Source organism: Chiloscyllium plagiosum, chromosome 12 (genome assembly GCF_004010195.1).
Source record: "Chiloscyllium plagiosum isolate BGI_BamShark_2017 chromosome 12, ASM401019v2, whole genome shotgun sequence".
In the NCBI taxonomy this organism is placed as follows: Eukaryota; Metazoa; Chordata; class Chondrichthyes; order Orectolobiformes; family Hemiscylliidae; genus Chiloscyllium; species Chiloscyllium plagiosum.
In genome coordinates this window covers 52,684,013-52,699,590 of record NC_057721.1, presented here as the reverse complement: position 1 = coordinate 52,699,590, position 15,578 = coordinate 52,684,013, and the positions used below count along the sequence as shown (strand labels likewise).

The window sequence follows — 15,578 nt, the reverse complement described above, 5'->3', positions numbered from 1 at the left end:
ATTAAACTGAATAAGATACACCGTGCGGAAATTACAAAGAGCATATACGACACTAAATGCACTTATACTGCACTTTCTTTTGGCTGCCACAAAATTCCCCAATGTGGGAGAATTTCTCTGTCTCATCCAAAAAAAAATGTCCCTCAACACAATGTTTCAGTTCATTCAAGAAGTTCAAGTAAGGAGGCAGCACTTGCTTTATCTTTGAATATGATTCTCAGATACTAAGGTTCAATGTTAGTCCTCTTGAATGTTATAAAATTAAATAAAGCTAATCAGAAGCAAATTCAACATCATCACTACTTGTGAATTTATAATTCGGAGATGCCGGTGTTGGACTGGGGTGTACAAAGTTAAAAATCACACAACACCAGGTTATAGTCCAACAGGTTTAATTGGAAGCACACTAGCTTTCGGAGTGATGCTCCTTCATCACCTGATGAAGGAGTGTCGCTCCGAAAGCTAGTGTGCTTCCAATTAAACCTGTTAGACTATAACCTGGCGTTGTGTGATTTTTAACTTTGTGAATTTATAGACATTCCCCTCTCCACACAATAAAAAATACCAATGTTTACTTTACAGGTCAGAAATGTGGATGATTTAAAACAATGTGTCATATTATGGATAAAACAGTGTAAACTGATTCTTCAAAGGCCCAAAAAAGCTACCTTAGTAAGTCATTACAACTGGTACTGTGACAGAGGGAACAATGGTATGTCCATGGCATAAAACTACTAATGGCTTTCTTCCACAATTGAATGCAAACGTAAATGAGATTGGCATTTATTTACATGGTGCCAACAACGGTCATTCAAGGAATTTGATGCTCAGATTGATAAAAAGGCAGAATGGTTACTGACCAAAATTGTTTAAACAATGTCGAAGCCAAGTTATCTTTTGACAGGGAAGGACATCAAATCTTTAAGTATCACCTATGAATTAAGCTACTAAAAGGAGAATTATTCATGAGCAAGAATGAACAAAAGTACAGGCCTTAATACTTACAGGGAGAATGTGAAGGAGCATACAAGTGCAATAAATCTGTCAAAGTCAGAGATGTGGAGGTTGTGTTGAAGTTAACACAGGATCTCAGAATAACGGATAGTGAAGGAAGGTGGGAGGAAAGAAGCCAGAATTGACAGAGGGAAACCCAAATTCCAGGGGAAACACTCTTGTTCCTCTTGGCTCACAAAAAGAATGCTGTAAAAGGCACATGACCCCTTGAGCTTTTACTGCCAGCTTTCTAAAACACTCAACTCTTAGCAACAAATCAACAATACCTACTAACAACTTTTATCTAGTATAGGTATACTAAAACGTATTTGTTGCAAGGATGCATTTTAAAAAACATTGGTAAATGTTTAATATAGGATTATGGAATTTTATTTTGCAATAATTTGTTAACAAAATCTTAAGTCAATTTGGAAAGTTCAAGCACTCTACATTTAAATTAGAAACTTCAAAGACACTGGATTTCTTTGTGAACTAGAGTTAGATATAAATCTATTACTGTGAGAGATTACACTTCCCCACTTAAGTGAAAACATACATTTTAGTAGGACAGAGCTTCCTGTAGGTTATATTAGATTCTGTTTCCAATTTTCTTTGATTTTAAATACATCACATATTTTCTTTTGGCTGCCACAAAATTCCCCAGCTGTGGGAGAATTTCTCCGTCTCATCCAAAAAAAAAGTCCCTCAACACAATGTTTCAGTTCATTCAAGAAGTTCAAGTAAGGAGGCAGCAATTGCTTTATCTTTGAATATGATGCTCAGATACTTAGGTTCAATGTTAGTCCTCTTGAATGTTATAAAATTAAATGAAGAGGGCAGAAAATCTCTCTGAATCTATAAGAATTTTGTACTCAGCCACATACCTGCCATGCTGTCAGGCAAGAAGTGCACATTAAGTGACCGCAGGGCTCAATCTTCACATCCTTATCATTTTCAGCGCAGATTTTACACAACTGAAATGTGGAGCCCATCTCACAATACAGCTCGTATTGTTCCTAGATTGAAAATTATATTTTACTCTTGATGTATTTGCAAAATAAATCAGTTAGCAACATCATCCACATAAGTTTTCAGAAACCAAAACAAAGACAAAAGATTGCCTTCTGGCCCTACTCCTCGGATCAGGCTGCTCTGTAACCAAAAGATAGAACAGGCGTGGCCTAGTGTCACATACAATCTGTCCTCCCTCCTTTAACTGTACAAAACCCTCTCTTGGAGTCTTCTGATAGGTATGAGCAAGTCCCTCAAGTTTGATTAAATTTTTTTTACATAAATGATGAAATAACAACATTAGAGTGATTCAGTTGAAATTAGTTGCTACCTGAATCAGTGCACGAATCTGGTACTGGGCACATGGAAATTGATCCACTAGCTTAATTAGCTACAGGCAACCATCACAATCGCAGCTTTAAAGGCAACTCGCCTTTCTGAAAGCTATCAGCCAGACAAGACAACAGCTGAGATTGTAAAGAAAGATCTGGGGTGAAGAAAGGTTAACAGTCTAACTATGACTTGCAAATGCAATGTAGGACAAGCACCTCTGGTGCTTCTGATTCCACTATAACAAAAAAAATTAAAATGTAGCAATCTTACAGTAGCACTGTCCAGCATTCTCTTTAAGGATTACTGGTTTACAGCCAAGTGCATTAGGAAACTGAAAACATTACATATGATACAAGCCACAGTTACTCACAAAACAAATTCTGTGATGCAGGCTTAAGGATGCCTATCATTACATGCAATCGGCCCACTAACAGTTTCAGGCAAATATGTTGGATGCCTATGTAGCAATCTTCATTAATATGACAAGGAGTATACTCTGCACAGAGTGAGAATCTGCAATCTACCATTTTACAGGTGTTAAATTGAAATAGCAACATCTAATTTTCTAGACTGTAAAGACCTAAGCTAAATCCAGAATCAATTATCTTACCTGTGTGACCTTTATGTGGTCGTGAGGTGTTGGTTCACACAATCCAGTAAGGTCTGGATTGTAACTTCGTCCATCCGGGTATAAATAACTAAAACAAATGAAATATTCTTTACATATTTAGAACAATAAAAGCATTATCAAGGCATTCAAACAGATTTTGAACTCTATTGCTTCAATGTTAGTTTACCATTGATCAGAAGTCAGGGCTACAAGAAAGTATAATAAGAAACTTTATGAAGAAATCTTTGCTGTATGAAATACATACAATTCTTCTCGGCATCCATCTATTAAGGCTTGGAAGAGTGGTTTGTTGTGAGGTATAGTCTGCAAGATGTTTCCCTCATTTGTGACATAACCAATGGCCCACTGTCCAAGCCGAGTGCAGCTGAGTCTAAAGATGTAGCTGGAGCACAAACAGAAAAAAAAGTGTAAACTTCTTCTCCAAGTTATCAATTTTTAAAAAACTTCCACATGACAATTAAACTAGTAATCAAACATTCAAGTTAATCAACTACACAAAAAAGCTACACAAAACGATTAACCCTGATGTCCCATACCTTATGAAGTATATACCATTATTTTGAAATCTGACGGCCAAAACTGGAATTACTACTTCAGTAAATCAGCAACATGAAAATAATATGTATTAAAGGAATTAGACAAATCACAGTGGATAAATTTCTTCAAACTTAGCATTATTATTTCCAGCAACGTGATTACTTGAATGTCAAACAAAAAGGGATTCAGACCTTTTAATACAAGAATAGTACTCAAGTTTTTCAAAATTAAATATTCAGAAAATGTAGCTGGTAGACACAGATTTCAATTATTTGTATTTTATAAAATAATTTGACAGTTTTGACATGTAAAGTATCCAAATAAACTTCCAATAAGAATTAATCAACAGAAATCAGAGTAGTGTGAAATTACATTCAAATTACAGAACAATCCGATTAAATGAACAAGACAAAATCATGAAGATGTAATAAGGCACTTGAAGGTTCAGTATTGAGTTGTTGCAAGTGCATATTAGTTACACTTTTTATTTGCAGATAGTGTTGTGTGTTACATTGCTAATTAAATCTGTGACCTAAGGATGGATCTTAAAATATCAATGAAAACGACCAGATCTGTATCAACAACATAGCAACCGAAATGTAACAATGACTACAGTAGCAGACTTCAGGAGGGCATGTGCAGAGTGATAAAACAGACAAACAAACAGCATCTCAAATTTAACGGTGGGAAGGGGTGATATATTCTGGTAGGAGAAATTAGTTCAGACAGTATCAAGAAACTGGTGCAATTTTGAAAATGTGTAATTACACCACGCCAACTGTAGTTTCCTTACAATCATCTTAAATCTGCTCATTACAACAGTGAGTACTGTGGCATATCCTAACAGCATGTAAGGTCATGACTATAGAAATGTAAGTCTTTATTTTTATCATTCAACGATAATCTTAGACAGAAAGCAAATTTGATTCTTCTTTCTTTCTTACTTTAAATAATACAAATTGAACAATTTCAATAAAACAACACTGAAGATTTTTTTTCCAAGAATGTCAATTCTATCAATGATCATTTATATTAAGCAACTGCATTAGATTTTTAGAAACATGGTCCACAGCACATGATGACTCAAGGCTGATCACAATAATGAAACATCTTGTACAAACATAGATATAGAAAAATGCAGAAGTTACTGTCCTGATAAGGAATACTACATTCATGACTGAAAGGTTGAATATTATAATTGTAAAGGTGAAGATTGAAATGGACAGGAGTAATGATGGTTGCAGTAAATCATTAACAGATAACTGTTACAGACCTGCAACTTAAAGTGAGAAAGGCAGCAAACATCTGTTTGTGCAAACAAAAAGGACAATAGATCATGGTAACCTGTTAATCGCAGAAGATTATACGTTCCTAAAGGTCAAATACAAAGTACAGGGACATAGAATCATAAAATTCCTAGTGTGGAAACAGGCCATTTGGCCCTACAAGGATATTCACACAGGCAGTGAAGAATTAATCTGGCAACACTGCACTTGTATGATTATTGCCAAAATAGAAATTACAGTCTTCCATTAGTTAAAAAATTAGAAGTTGCAAATCTTATAGCTTCTAGAAACTCCGATTAGTGCTTTGTGGGATTATATCCATTGATATTCAGGAGACATTAAAAATTGATTTCTCAGAAGTGATACAATAGCAAACCAACAGCAGCCATTTTGACAGCAGAAAAGATTTGCAAGGATGTTCCAGAACTAGAAGGTTTGAGCTATACGGAGAGGGTGAATAGGCTGGGGACTATTTTTTCCCCTGGGGCATCAGAGACTGAGGGGTGAGTTTATGGTGCTTTATAAAATCATGAGGGTCTTGGATAGGGTCAATAGCGAAAGCCTTTTTCTAGGGTGGGGGAGTCCAAAACTAGAGGGTATAGGTTTAAGCTGATAGGGGAAAAATTTAAAAAGGACCTGAGGGGTAACCTTTTCAGGCAGAGGGTGGTGCATGTATGGAATGAGCTGCCAGAGGAAGTGGTAGAGGCTGGTACAATAACAATGTTTAAAAGGCATCTGAATGCGTACATGAATAGGAGAGGTTTAGAGGGGCATGGGTCAAATGCTGACAAATGGAATTTGTCAGATTGGGATGTCTGGTTGGTGCGCAAAATTTGAACCGACGGGTATGCTTGCATACTATATGACTCTATATGTTCACTTAAAATTACTACAATTGAAAATTTTGGAAGCCTCACCCGAGATGTGATGCAATTTAGAAGAAGTAACAAGACAAAGAAGTACTCAATAAATGTCAGGACATTAGGAAGCTCAGTGGAAGACATCGATCTTGGGATGCATGTCCACTCATCCTTGAAGGCAGCAGGACAAGTTTATAGGGTGGTTAAGAAAGCATATAGGGTGGTTAAGAAAGCATATAGGGTGGTTAAGAAGGGCAGTTGCAGTTATCTGTTCTGGCATGGATTATAACAGCAGGGAAATTAGGTTGGAGCATTTAAAGAAAATTCTGGTTTGACCAGAGGTGGAGTACTGTGTGGAGTTGTGATCACCAGACTATAGGAGGGTGAGAAACTAGAATACATTGCCTGGGATGGCAATAAAGGCCGAAACCTCACAACCTTTAAAAAGGAACATGGGTGAGCATTTGAAACATCATAATAATCAAGGTAATAGGCCAAATTCTGGAAAGTGGGATTAGTGTATATAGACCATATGTGCTGTGTGACTCTCTGTGAAGAGCAAAACAGCGCTTTAGATCTGAAACTTTAGCACAACATAATTTCTCTCTGCATGGATGCTGCTTGACTTGCTGAGTGTTTGTATTTTTATTTCAGATCTCCAATGTTTGCAGTATTTTGTTTTTGCTCATGTATATTATCTGGTTAGCTGATTGACAGCAGCAACACCAGTGATTCAGCAACTATTTTCAGCAGCATTAACACCATTCCGAAAGATTAACCATCCAAGGCTTCATTGAGCTAGCAGCACTACTGCCAAAGAATGCAAGGTTCCTCAAATATTGCACTGATAAAAGTATGCAGATTACTTGCACGACTGCATCTAAAACATATTGATTAATTGAATCACACTCAAGAACCTCTTACAAAAATGAAGAGCACAAGCAATCTTTTTTATTGTCATGTGCTTCCATTCTCACAGAGACAATTTCTACTCACAAATTTGGGGGAAAAAAGTTAGAGTTATATTATTAGGTATGTAGTGTATCAGAAGCAGAAGATATGTGTCTCAGATCGACGAATATGGTATAGGAAAATAATACATAATACCATGATCTTGAATAATAAAATCAAGTCAATATGAAATTGTGTGGATTCTGTACATGTATAAACAATTTTTTTAAAATTAAAAACTATTAAACTCTAAAAAAAAGTTACTGAATTAAAACAGAGAACGACAATTCTCATATGGATCACTTTGTTCCCTCGAGTTTAATTACAAAAAGAATAAAGGTAGCAAGTAGACTTAAAAGTCAACCCTATACTCTAACCAACGCACATTTTACAAAGGCATATTCATCTCTCAAGTACCAATACAATCAAACAACTAAGTGATCTAAAGCACAATTAATTCTAAAATTAGTCCAATCATCAGGAAGGATTTCTAATTGTACAAAGTGCAGTCAACACAACTTCAAAAAGAAAAGCTACACAGATTTATAGTTGATCTGAACATTCCTTTGTTTCTATAAAATACTTCATAAATTAATCCTTTATCAGTACAAAGGATAATATGGATGAATTGTACTTTGCTCAAAAACTGCATGCATTCATGTAGAACTCCGCTCAAAAACTGCATGAATTTATGTAAAACTCCGTTATCTCACTTTTTAGATTAGAATCAATCAAAACACCATGGCATAGACAGAGAACACAGGGGGCCAACACCTTCAACATGTTGTCTAGCTATCACCATTGTTAACAGCTAACCCGAGAATGCAACTTTTTTAAAAAAAGGTTTTGTGATTTACACATGAAAGAAGTGAAACCATCACGGTATTCTAACAGATGAAAGGCTTAACAGACAATCAGTTTTTCAATGTATAATTTCAGTTACATCACACTGCAAATTTTTGCTATAAATTCTGTGTGTTAGGATTGGGGCCCTCCACAACCACCTGAAGAAGGAGCGTCGCTCCGAAAGCTAGTGTGCTTCCAATTAAACCTGTTGGACTATAACCTGGTGTTGTGTGATTTTTAACTTTGCTCTTATCAGAGCTTTTCAAAAATCTCTTGCCCATCCTTTCCTACAGGCCTAGATTCAAGCATAACATTTTCATGGATATGATCAGCACCTTATTATCATGCCAAAATTAACCATTTTTCATATGTAAGCAGCAACAGGATATTTGATTGTGAGGCATTTCAGATCCTCTTGGACCTGTCATCAAGCAGTATTGACGCACATGCTTCCTTGGCACAGAAGGACTATAACACATATATCATGCAAAACTTGGGAGTATGGTTCAGAACTGAGATCGTCTCGATTCACTAACTTGAAAATGGCAATGTGCTTATGGTAGCATTCAATTTAAAAATAAATTGTCTTGATATCTATCGGTATATCTTGCTGTTGACTTCAGAAAGTGATGCAGTCAAACTATTTTCTGTGGTGGAATGATCCAGAAAGAAAGGGCAGAACTTTAAACTTACAGGTTTAATATTTAGGAGTGAAATTAGGAAGCACTTTTCAACAAAGGTCAAAGAAACTCTAAAATGGCTACAGATGCTGGGTCACCTCAAATTTTTCCAAAAGGGAATTGATAAACTTTTATTAAATAATGATTTTTTAAAAATCACAGACTCAGGAGCCTCGCTTTTCCCCATATCGTTGCAAAGTCTCTTTTATACAAACATACATCAAAGCTGTTCATTGGTGCACTGAACGAACACCCAAAAACCCATCCAGATGTATACCAGCCTGTTATATGAGTTAAATAATTTGAACCACATTGTATTGAAAACCAAACGGAGGGTAGTAATTACCTAGATTACTTAAAATATGAGTTATATTGCTTACCCTTACTAAACTGTTAAAAGGAGTAAGTGAGGACTGCAGATGCTGGAGATCAGAGCTGAAAAATGTGTTGCTGGAAAAGCGCAGCAGGTCAGGCAGCATCAAAGGAGCAGGAGAATATTCGTTTCGGGCATAAGCCCTTCTTCAGGAATCCTGAAGAAGGGCTTATGCCCGAAACGTCAATTCTCCTGCTCCTTTGATGCGACCTGACCTGCTGCGCTTTTCCAGCAACACATTTTTAAACTGTTAAGAGTTCAACCCACTTGGCATCAAACATGAAAGTTAAGAGTTACTTTAAAATGTGTAGAGCTAAGAGATAAATGAATACAGTGTGAACATAGCAAAATTCTGATGAAAGTTTTCTAAACACAAACACCTCAGTTGGGCCCTGGAATTATACTACATGAATGCAAGAGGAAATTGATGTAGTGTTCACAGGCCATACTTGGTCAGACAAGTTAAATTGAAGCCAATAATTCTGAAATTTCAGCAAAGTAAGTTTACCAAATAAAATTCTTATTATGGCCTGGCTTATTTTTCAGAAACAGGGCAAAATTAGCCAAAGGCAATCTAAACAGCATGTAAGACCAAAATAAACAGCCAGGTGCAAAGAAAAGCATTGAATGCCAGAATATCACAAGTCTTCAAAATTGCAACACCAGGTGTATAACTGCTTAGCATATGCACCACAAAGCAATATGAAATACATACCTTATATAAAACAAAAGAACAGCTGAAAATTTTAAATTTTGTACAATTCCAGTTAACATGATAGATGGAGAAATTATCCAATCAATATATTTTCGTAAATAATACAAGAACCAACTTCTTATAATCATTTGAAGGTAGCAACACATTTAATTGTGCAGACTTTTATAAAGTTATGTTCATTCATAAGAATTCAGGAAAAAGGCAATTTATCCCATTAAATTTTAGAGTAGTGGAATAGTAATCAAGAGATTAAGACACCAAATTCAACAGTGGTAAATTGTGAAATTTAATTCAACAAATCTGGTCATTTTTAAGCTGGCATTAGAAAAATGGCCCACATTTCAAGCCTACAATTCAAAAACAAAACAGCTTAAGAGTAAAAATAAACTTGATGCAAGGATCTGATCTACAAATACAGGACTTGGATAGCTACATGGAACAAATAACAGCCTTTCCAACTCAGTTGTGGGTCAGAAGGAGCAGCTGTTTAATCCCTGATACATCAAGTTAGCAAGCCCACCCAAAAAATATAACTTCCTTTGATACGCTCCTTGATCCACAATCCCTAATCGAAAACTCTGCTTAATATCAAATCTGTTTGGTTCTGACCTGCCAGGTTTGTTGATGTATTTTTGGAGCCGAGCCTTCACTTCATCGTAGGTGAGAAAAGCCATGTAGCCAGGGTGTGTCACCGCCAAGAAATTCCAATTCCGTAAGATAGAGGTCCAAGGCTAACAATGAAAAAAAGTTAACTTGTTCCCATGAATATACAAGCAAATGATTTGGCTTTTAGAGAAAGTAGAGAAAAAAGACTAAATAAACACTACATTTTTAACAGGTACCAACCTCTAAACTATTGGAAATCTACTGTAAATAAATCAAAGGAGGGTGGTGCAGTGTAGCTGTCAATTTCTTGCAACGTTGTATTCTGTCAGCAATAGCGAGGGTGCCCAAAGGTCATTTTTGTCACTTAAATGACCAATTATGAGCACCTTCCAGCCATTGGCAGTATATTAGCAGCTGGTGACATCTTACACTTCAAGAAATCACAGAGTTAAACTTGACAGCATCCCTACTGGGTCAGTTCAGGAGCAGTGTGGCCTTCTTTATAACGCATCAAATGTTGGAAGGTACCTCCAGTGGCACTGGTCACTCTGGACAACACCAGCACCCCTTCAACAATCACCCTGCACATAAAATTACTTGACAATTTAGCAGATGGTCGAGGACAGCCTCATCTCAGTTTTCTAACCTGACAACAAACACTAAAGCCAATCATTCATGATAATTCGGAATTTGTGTGTCCCTGTGCAATAACAAGAAAAAAAAATTACATCTCTGTTCAGTCAAATAAAACACTTCATAACGTTTTAAACAAAGTTCTCAAATCTTCCACTGGACAAAGCTCAAATATTTAAATTTCTCCACTTAACTATTGTTTCTCAATCCTGGCTGTGTCCTAATACAATTCCCAAAATTTTAGTGTGCTTTCTATAATTGGATATGCAAAACCACATTCATTATACTAAGGAATAATTTGGGCAAATGTATCATATAAGCATGTACTCTGTTTCACTACGTCACTATTTAGGGAACCCAGTTAGAATCTAATTAGGAACAACTAAATTTTGATTGCAAAGTTAATTGTCCTTACTTTTTATTTTGTTTTGCCTCCTCTGCACCATATTCCTCTATTACCTTTTCAAAATTCATTTGTGGAATCTGGGCATTGCTGGCTGACTAGCACTTTTTGCCTGTCCTCAGATGTCCTTGAGAAGATGGTGGTGAGCTGCCTTCTTGAACCACTGTGGTCCATGTGCTGTAGGTGGACCCATAATGCCCTTAGGGAGGGAATTCTAGAATTTTGATCCAGCAGTGAAGGAACTGTGATAGATTTCCATGTCAGGATGGTGAACGGCTTGGAGGGGAACTTACAGCTGTCAGTGTTCCCATGTATCTACTGCCTTTTAAATGGAAGTGTTGTGGGTCTGGAAGGTGCAATTTAAGGATTCTCAGCGAATTTCTGCAGTGTATGCTGTGGATAGTACACTCTGCTGCTACTGCGCATCAGTGGTGAAGGAAATGAATGTTTGTGGATGTGGTGCCAATCAAGCGGCCTACTTTGTCCTGGTGGTGTCACGTTTCTTGAGTTTTGTTGGAACTGCACTCATCCAGGCAAGTTGGGAGTATTGCATCACACTCCTAACTCGTGCCTTGTAGATGATGGAAAGGCTTTGCCGAGTCTGGAGTGTGTTACAATATTCCTAGCCTCTGTCCTGCCCTCGTTGCCAATATTTATGTGGCAAGTCCAATTGAGTTTGTCACAATGCTGGTCTGGTACAAGTTTACTTTGTCCTTGAGGTTTTTTTCAAGAGAAGGGGTAATTAGCCAGGCTCCATTGAGCCTGAAGCTTGAATGGTTCATTGGGGCCTTGTTGTTTACTCTAACAGATAGCACTGAAAGGTCTTTTGGAAACTGGTATAGTCAAGGAGGCATGGCCAACTCTCTGGGAGTTGAGTAGAGTAAGAGTCACAGGGGAAACTGGAAGCCTTCTCCCTGTCTTTCTGCCATTATGATTTTGAAATGTAAGCTGCCTGTGCCATTGTTTGTGTTTGTGCTGAGGGATGTGTGTATTGGAACTGTTGCAAGTATTTTCGGAACAGCATCATTAAGTGAGATTTAGATAGGATAAGTTAATCTGGTATTCTGTTTTCTGTTCTTTGGGTTTCGTTCCATAATTTTGTAAATAAATTTTGTTTGCTTAAAACCTGGCAGTCAACCCAGTTAATTTACTCTGGGAATATCCACAAATGCGGAGAGATGATGATGTGAAGGAATTTAAGCAAGACAAATATTTTAAGTTCAACGTCAAGAAAAACGTAGAAAGGCATGGAGGACTTGACATTGTCACAGGTCACGGAGGGTGGGGTGATCTGTAAGTGTGATTTTTATGCAAGCACAGGGCGGCATGGTGGCTCACAGCACCAGGATCCCAGGTTGGATTCCAGCCTTGGGTGCCTGTCTGTCTGTGTAGAGTTTGCACATTCTCCCTGTGTCTGCGTGGGTTTCCTCTGGGTGCTCTGGTTTCCTCCTACAGTCCAAAGATGTGCAAGTCAGGTGAATTGGCTATGCTAAATTGCCCATAGTGTTAGGTGCATTAGTTAGAGGGAAATGGGTCTGGGTGGGTTACTCTTCGGAGGGTCGGTGTGAACCTGTTGGGCCGAAGGGCCTGTTTCCAAACTGTAGGGAATCTAATCTAATCTATATACCTAATTAAACAAATAGCAAAGTACCAGTCTGGGTTACCTGTTAAATATGTTTTGATGTCCATAACATATTGGGAGCTCTTTGCAGGATCTAAACAACAGGTGGTAGGTGGTAGTGTCTTTTATTTTGGGTGTTGATCTGGTTGGTTTACACAGCGCTCGGATAGAAATGGCTCTTTCAGTCACCAAGGTGTGTCTGGAGGCAGAAGAAGTGACCTTGGGGGTTTTACACAAGGCAAATAAGACCAAGCTGCCGGAATTATTAAATAAGCTGGGGTCGAATTTACCTCCTAATGTGAGGAAAGAGGAGATGATTTCAGTAGTAGCTCAATATTTAAATTTGCTGGAAACACAATCAGGATCTGTACAGATGGCAAAAATTCAATGGCAAATGACGCAGCTTGAGTTAGAGGTGAGAAAGAAAGGGCAGCATAAATGGAACAGTTTGAGTTATGATTAAAGTCGGAAGCCAGAGGGAAAGAACAAAGGGCTCTAGCAGAAGAGAAAGAAAAAGAGAGAGTTTGAACTTCAGAACATAGAACATAGAAAAATACAGTGCAGTACAGGCCCTTTGGCCCTCGCTGTTGCGCCGATCCAAGCCCACCTAACCTATACTAGCCCACTGTCCTCCATATGCCTATCCAATGCCCGTTTAAATGCCCATAAAGAGGGAGAGTCTACCACTGCTACTGGCAGGGCATTCCATGAACTCACGACTCGCTGAGTAAAGAATCTACCCCTAACATCTGTCCTATACCTACCACCCCTTAATTTAAAGCTATGCCCCCTCATAATAGCTGACTCCATACGTGGAAAAAGGCTCTCATGGTCAACCCTATCTAAACCCCTAATCATCAAGTCACCCCTAAACCTTCTTTACACCATTGAAAACAACCCCAAGTGCCTCAGCCTTTCCTCATACAATCTTCCTACCATACCAGGCAACATCCTGGTAAACCGCCTCTGCACCCGTTCCAGTGCCTCCACATCCTTCCAATAGTATGGCGACCAAAACTATTAGCCTAGTACCCCATCTTTTTGTTACTCTTAGCAAAGTGAATCACCTCACACTTACCTACATTGAACTCCGTTTGCCACCTTTCTGCCCAGCTCTGCAGCTTCTCTATATCCTGCTGTAACCTGCCACATCCTTCCTCACTGTCAACAATTCCACCGACTTTCGTATCATCCGCAAACTTGCTCACCCAACCTTCTCGCCCCTCCTCCAGGTCATTTATAAAAATGACAAACAGCAATGGTCCCAAAACAGATCCTTGCGGAACACCGCTAGTAACTGCACTCCAAGATGAACCTTTACCATCAACTACTATCCTCTGGTTTCTTCCAGCCAGCCAATTCCTAATCCAAACCTCCAACTCACCCTCAATGCCATACCTCCGTATTTTTTGCAATAAGAAAATGACACTTAAAAAGGGTCAGCATAAAAGACTGGAGATGAAGGCTGAAGGTAGGCTTAGTGAGGATGAGCAAGTCCCTGGTACTCACAAGCCTGGTGAGAAATGGTTTAAGTATGTTCAAGTATTGTCTAAATTTGATGAGAAGGATATGGAAGACTTTTTCATCTCATTTGAAAAAGTGGCTCAACAACTGCAGTAGCCAGTGACCAGGTGGGTTTTGTTGATCCAAACCAAATTTGTAGGTAGGGCTGGTGAGGTATTTGCATCACTATCAGAGGAGGTATTTGGGGCATATGAGGAGGTGAAGAAAGCCATCCTAAGTGCATATGAGCTTGTGCAAGAAGTTAAAATGGCAAGGTTACCAGCTGAAATTGCTGACGATTATGAGTTGGTTCATAAATCAAAGTTTGGCTTCCAAAATCAATTTCAATCCGTGAGGGATAGAAGTTGGGGAAAAGAGAAATCCTCTTGGGGAAAAGAGAAATCCTCGTGTGGAAAGGGAAAGGTAGATCTCGGTGAAGATCATAAGGAGAATTTATCACAGGGTAAAAAGTAGGGGACTAAGAAGTTAAAAAGCTCCAGTGATTTTATTGCAATGAAGTAGACTACATGAAATCAGAGTGTTGGTGGGCTGGAAAAGCACAGGAAAGCCAGACGTGGGAAAGCAGGATAAGCCTGGATAAGCCTAGTAAAACAAAGCACAGTGGAAACTAGAAAGCTGCATCAGAGTGTATAAGCTGATCAGAGGTTGGTTAAGGAGGAGAAGGGCCTGTGCCCGAAACGTCGAATCTCCTGTTCCCTGGATGCTGCCTGACCTGCTGTGCTGTTCCAGCAATAAAGTTTCAACGTTAAGGAGGAAGTGTCAGATCTGCTTAAAAAATATACCTACAAAGGTAAAGTTGATTCAAATAGGCCAGGAGTAGCAGGTAAAGATGTTGCAATCTTAAGGGACACAGAATCCTCTCAGTCTGTGATCTGAAGGGTGAGATGATATGTACTCCTGAAGGATTATTGCCAGAAAAGGAACTGGTAACAGGAATTGATGGCAAGACAAAAACACACAGTTATGTAAAGTGAGGCTACAGTGTTCAGAAAAGAGCGGAGAATTTGTGGTTGGAGTACTGGACAAACTTTCAGGTCCAGGAATACAATTTGTCCCTGCGAATGATGTAGCTGATTCATCGGCAGGCATGCTGCCCTACTGTAGCTGAAAAGTTCGTGGAGACTCAAGCAAGTGAAGCATTGCAGGAGTCTTATTTGAGAATCTTCCCTGATTGTGTAGTAACAAGGTCACAGAGTCACCAGTTGAAGGAGGAGAGATCAAAGGGTACAGATAAGGAAGCTGAAGTAGCTTTAGCAGAGACTGTATTCGATCAGTTAGTTGGGACAAACCAAGAGCAAATAAATGTTCATGCAAATATCTTTACCTCTGCAAAACTCATTGAGTTACAGCAGAAAGCTGAAAATTAGAAACAGTTATATCAAAAAGCATATGCAGAAAAAGAGCCTGAATGTATCCCTGTGTGTTATTACCTGAAAAATTATGTCTGAACGAGGGAATGGAGACCATCACATATTCAAACAGAGGAGATATTATATTGCCAGTGGAGTATAAAAAGATGGTGTTGCGACTGGCACATGAGGTCATTTAGGAGTGAGGCTAAAATACAAAGACATT

At 38.4% G+C, this 15,578-nt stretch overlaps 1 protein-coding gene across 3 annotated transcripts in view; it reads right to left on the bottom strand.

The window, feature by feature from the left end:
* Nucleotides 1–15,578, bottom strand: part of cblb (Cbl proto-oncogene B, E3 ubiquitin protein ligase) — a 214,138-nt gene that overhangs the window by 62,157 nt on the left and 136,403 nt on the right. For all 3 annotated transcript variants that reach the window (XM_043701076.1, XM_043701074.1, XM_043701075.1), the window contains exons 4-7: nucleotides 9,826–9,947; nucleotides 3,213–3,350; nucleotides 2,948–3,035; nucleotides 1,878–2,009 (exon numbers count right to left, since the gene is read on the bottom strand). In XM_043701076.1, coding sequence (XP_043557011.1) covers nucleotides 1,878–2,009; nucleotides 2,948–3,035; nucleotides 3,213–3,350; nucleotides 9,826–9,947 — 480 coding nt within the window. The remainder of the gene's footprint in view (nucleotides 1–1,877; nucleotides 2,010–2,947; nucleotides 3,036–3,212; nucleotides 3,351–9,825; nucleotides 9,948–15,578) is intronic.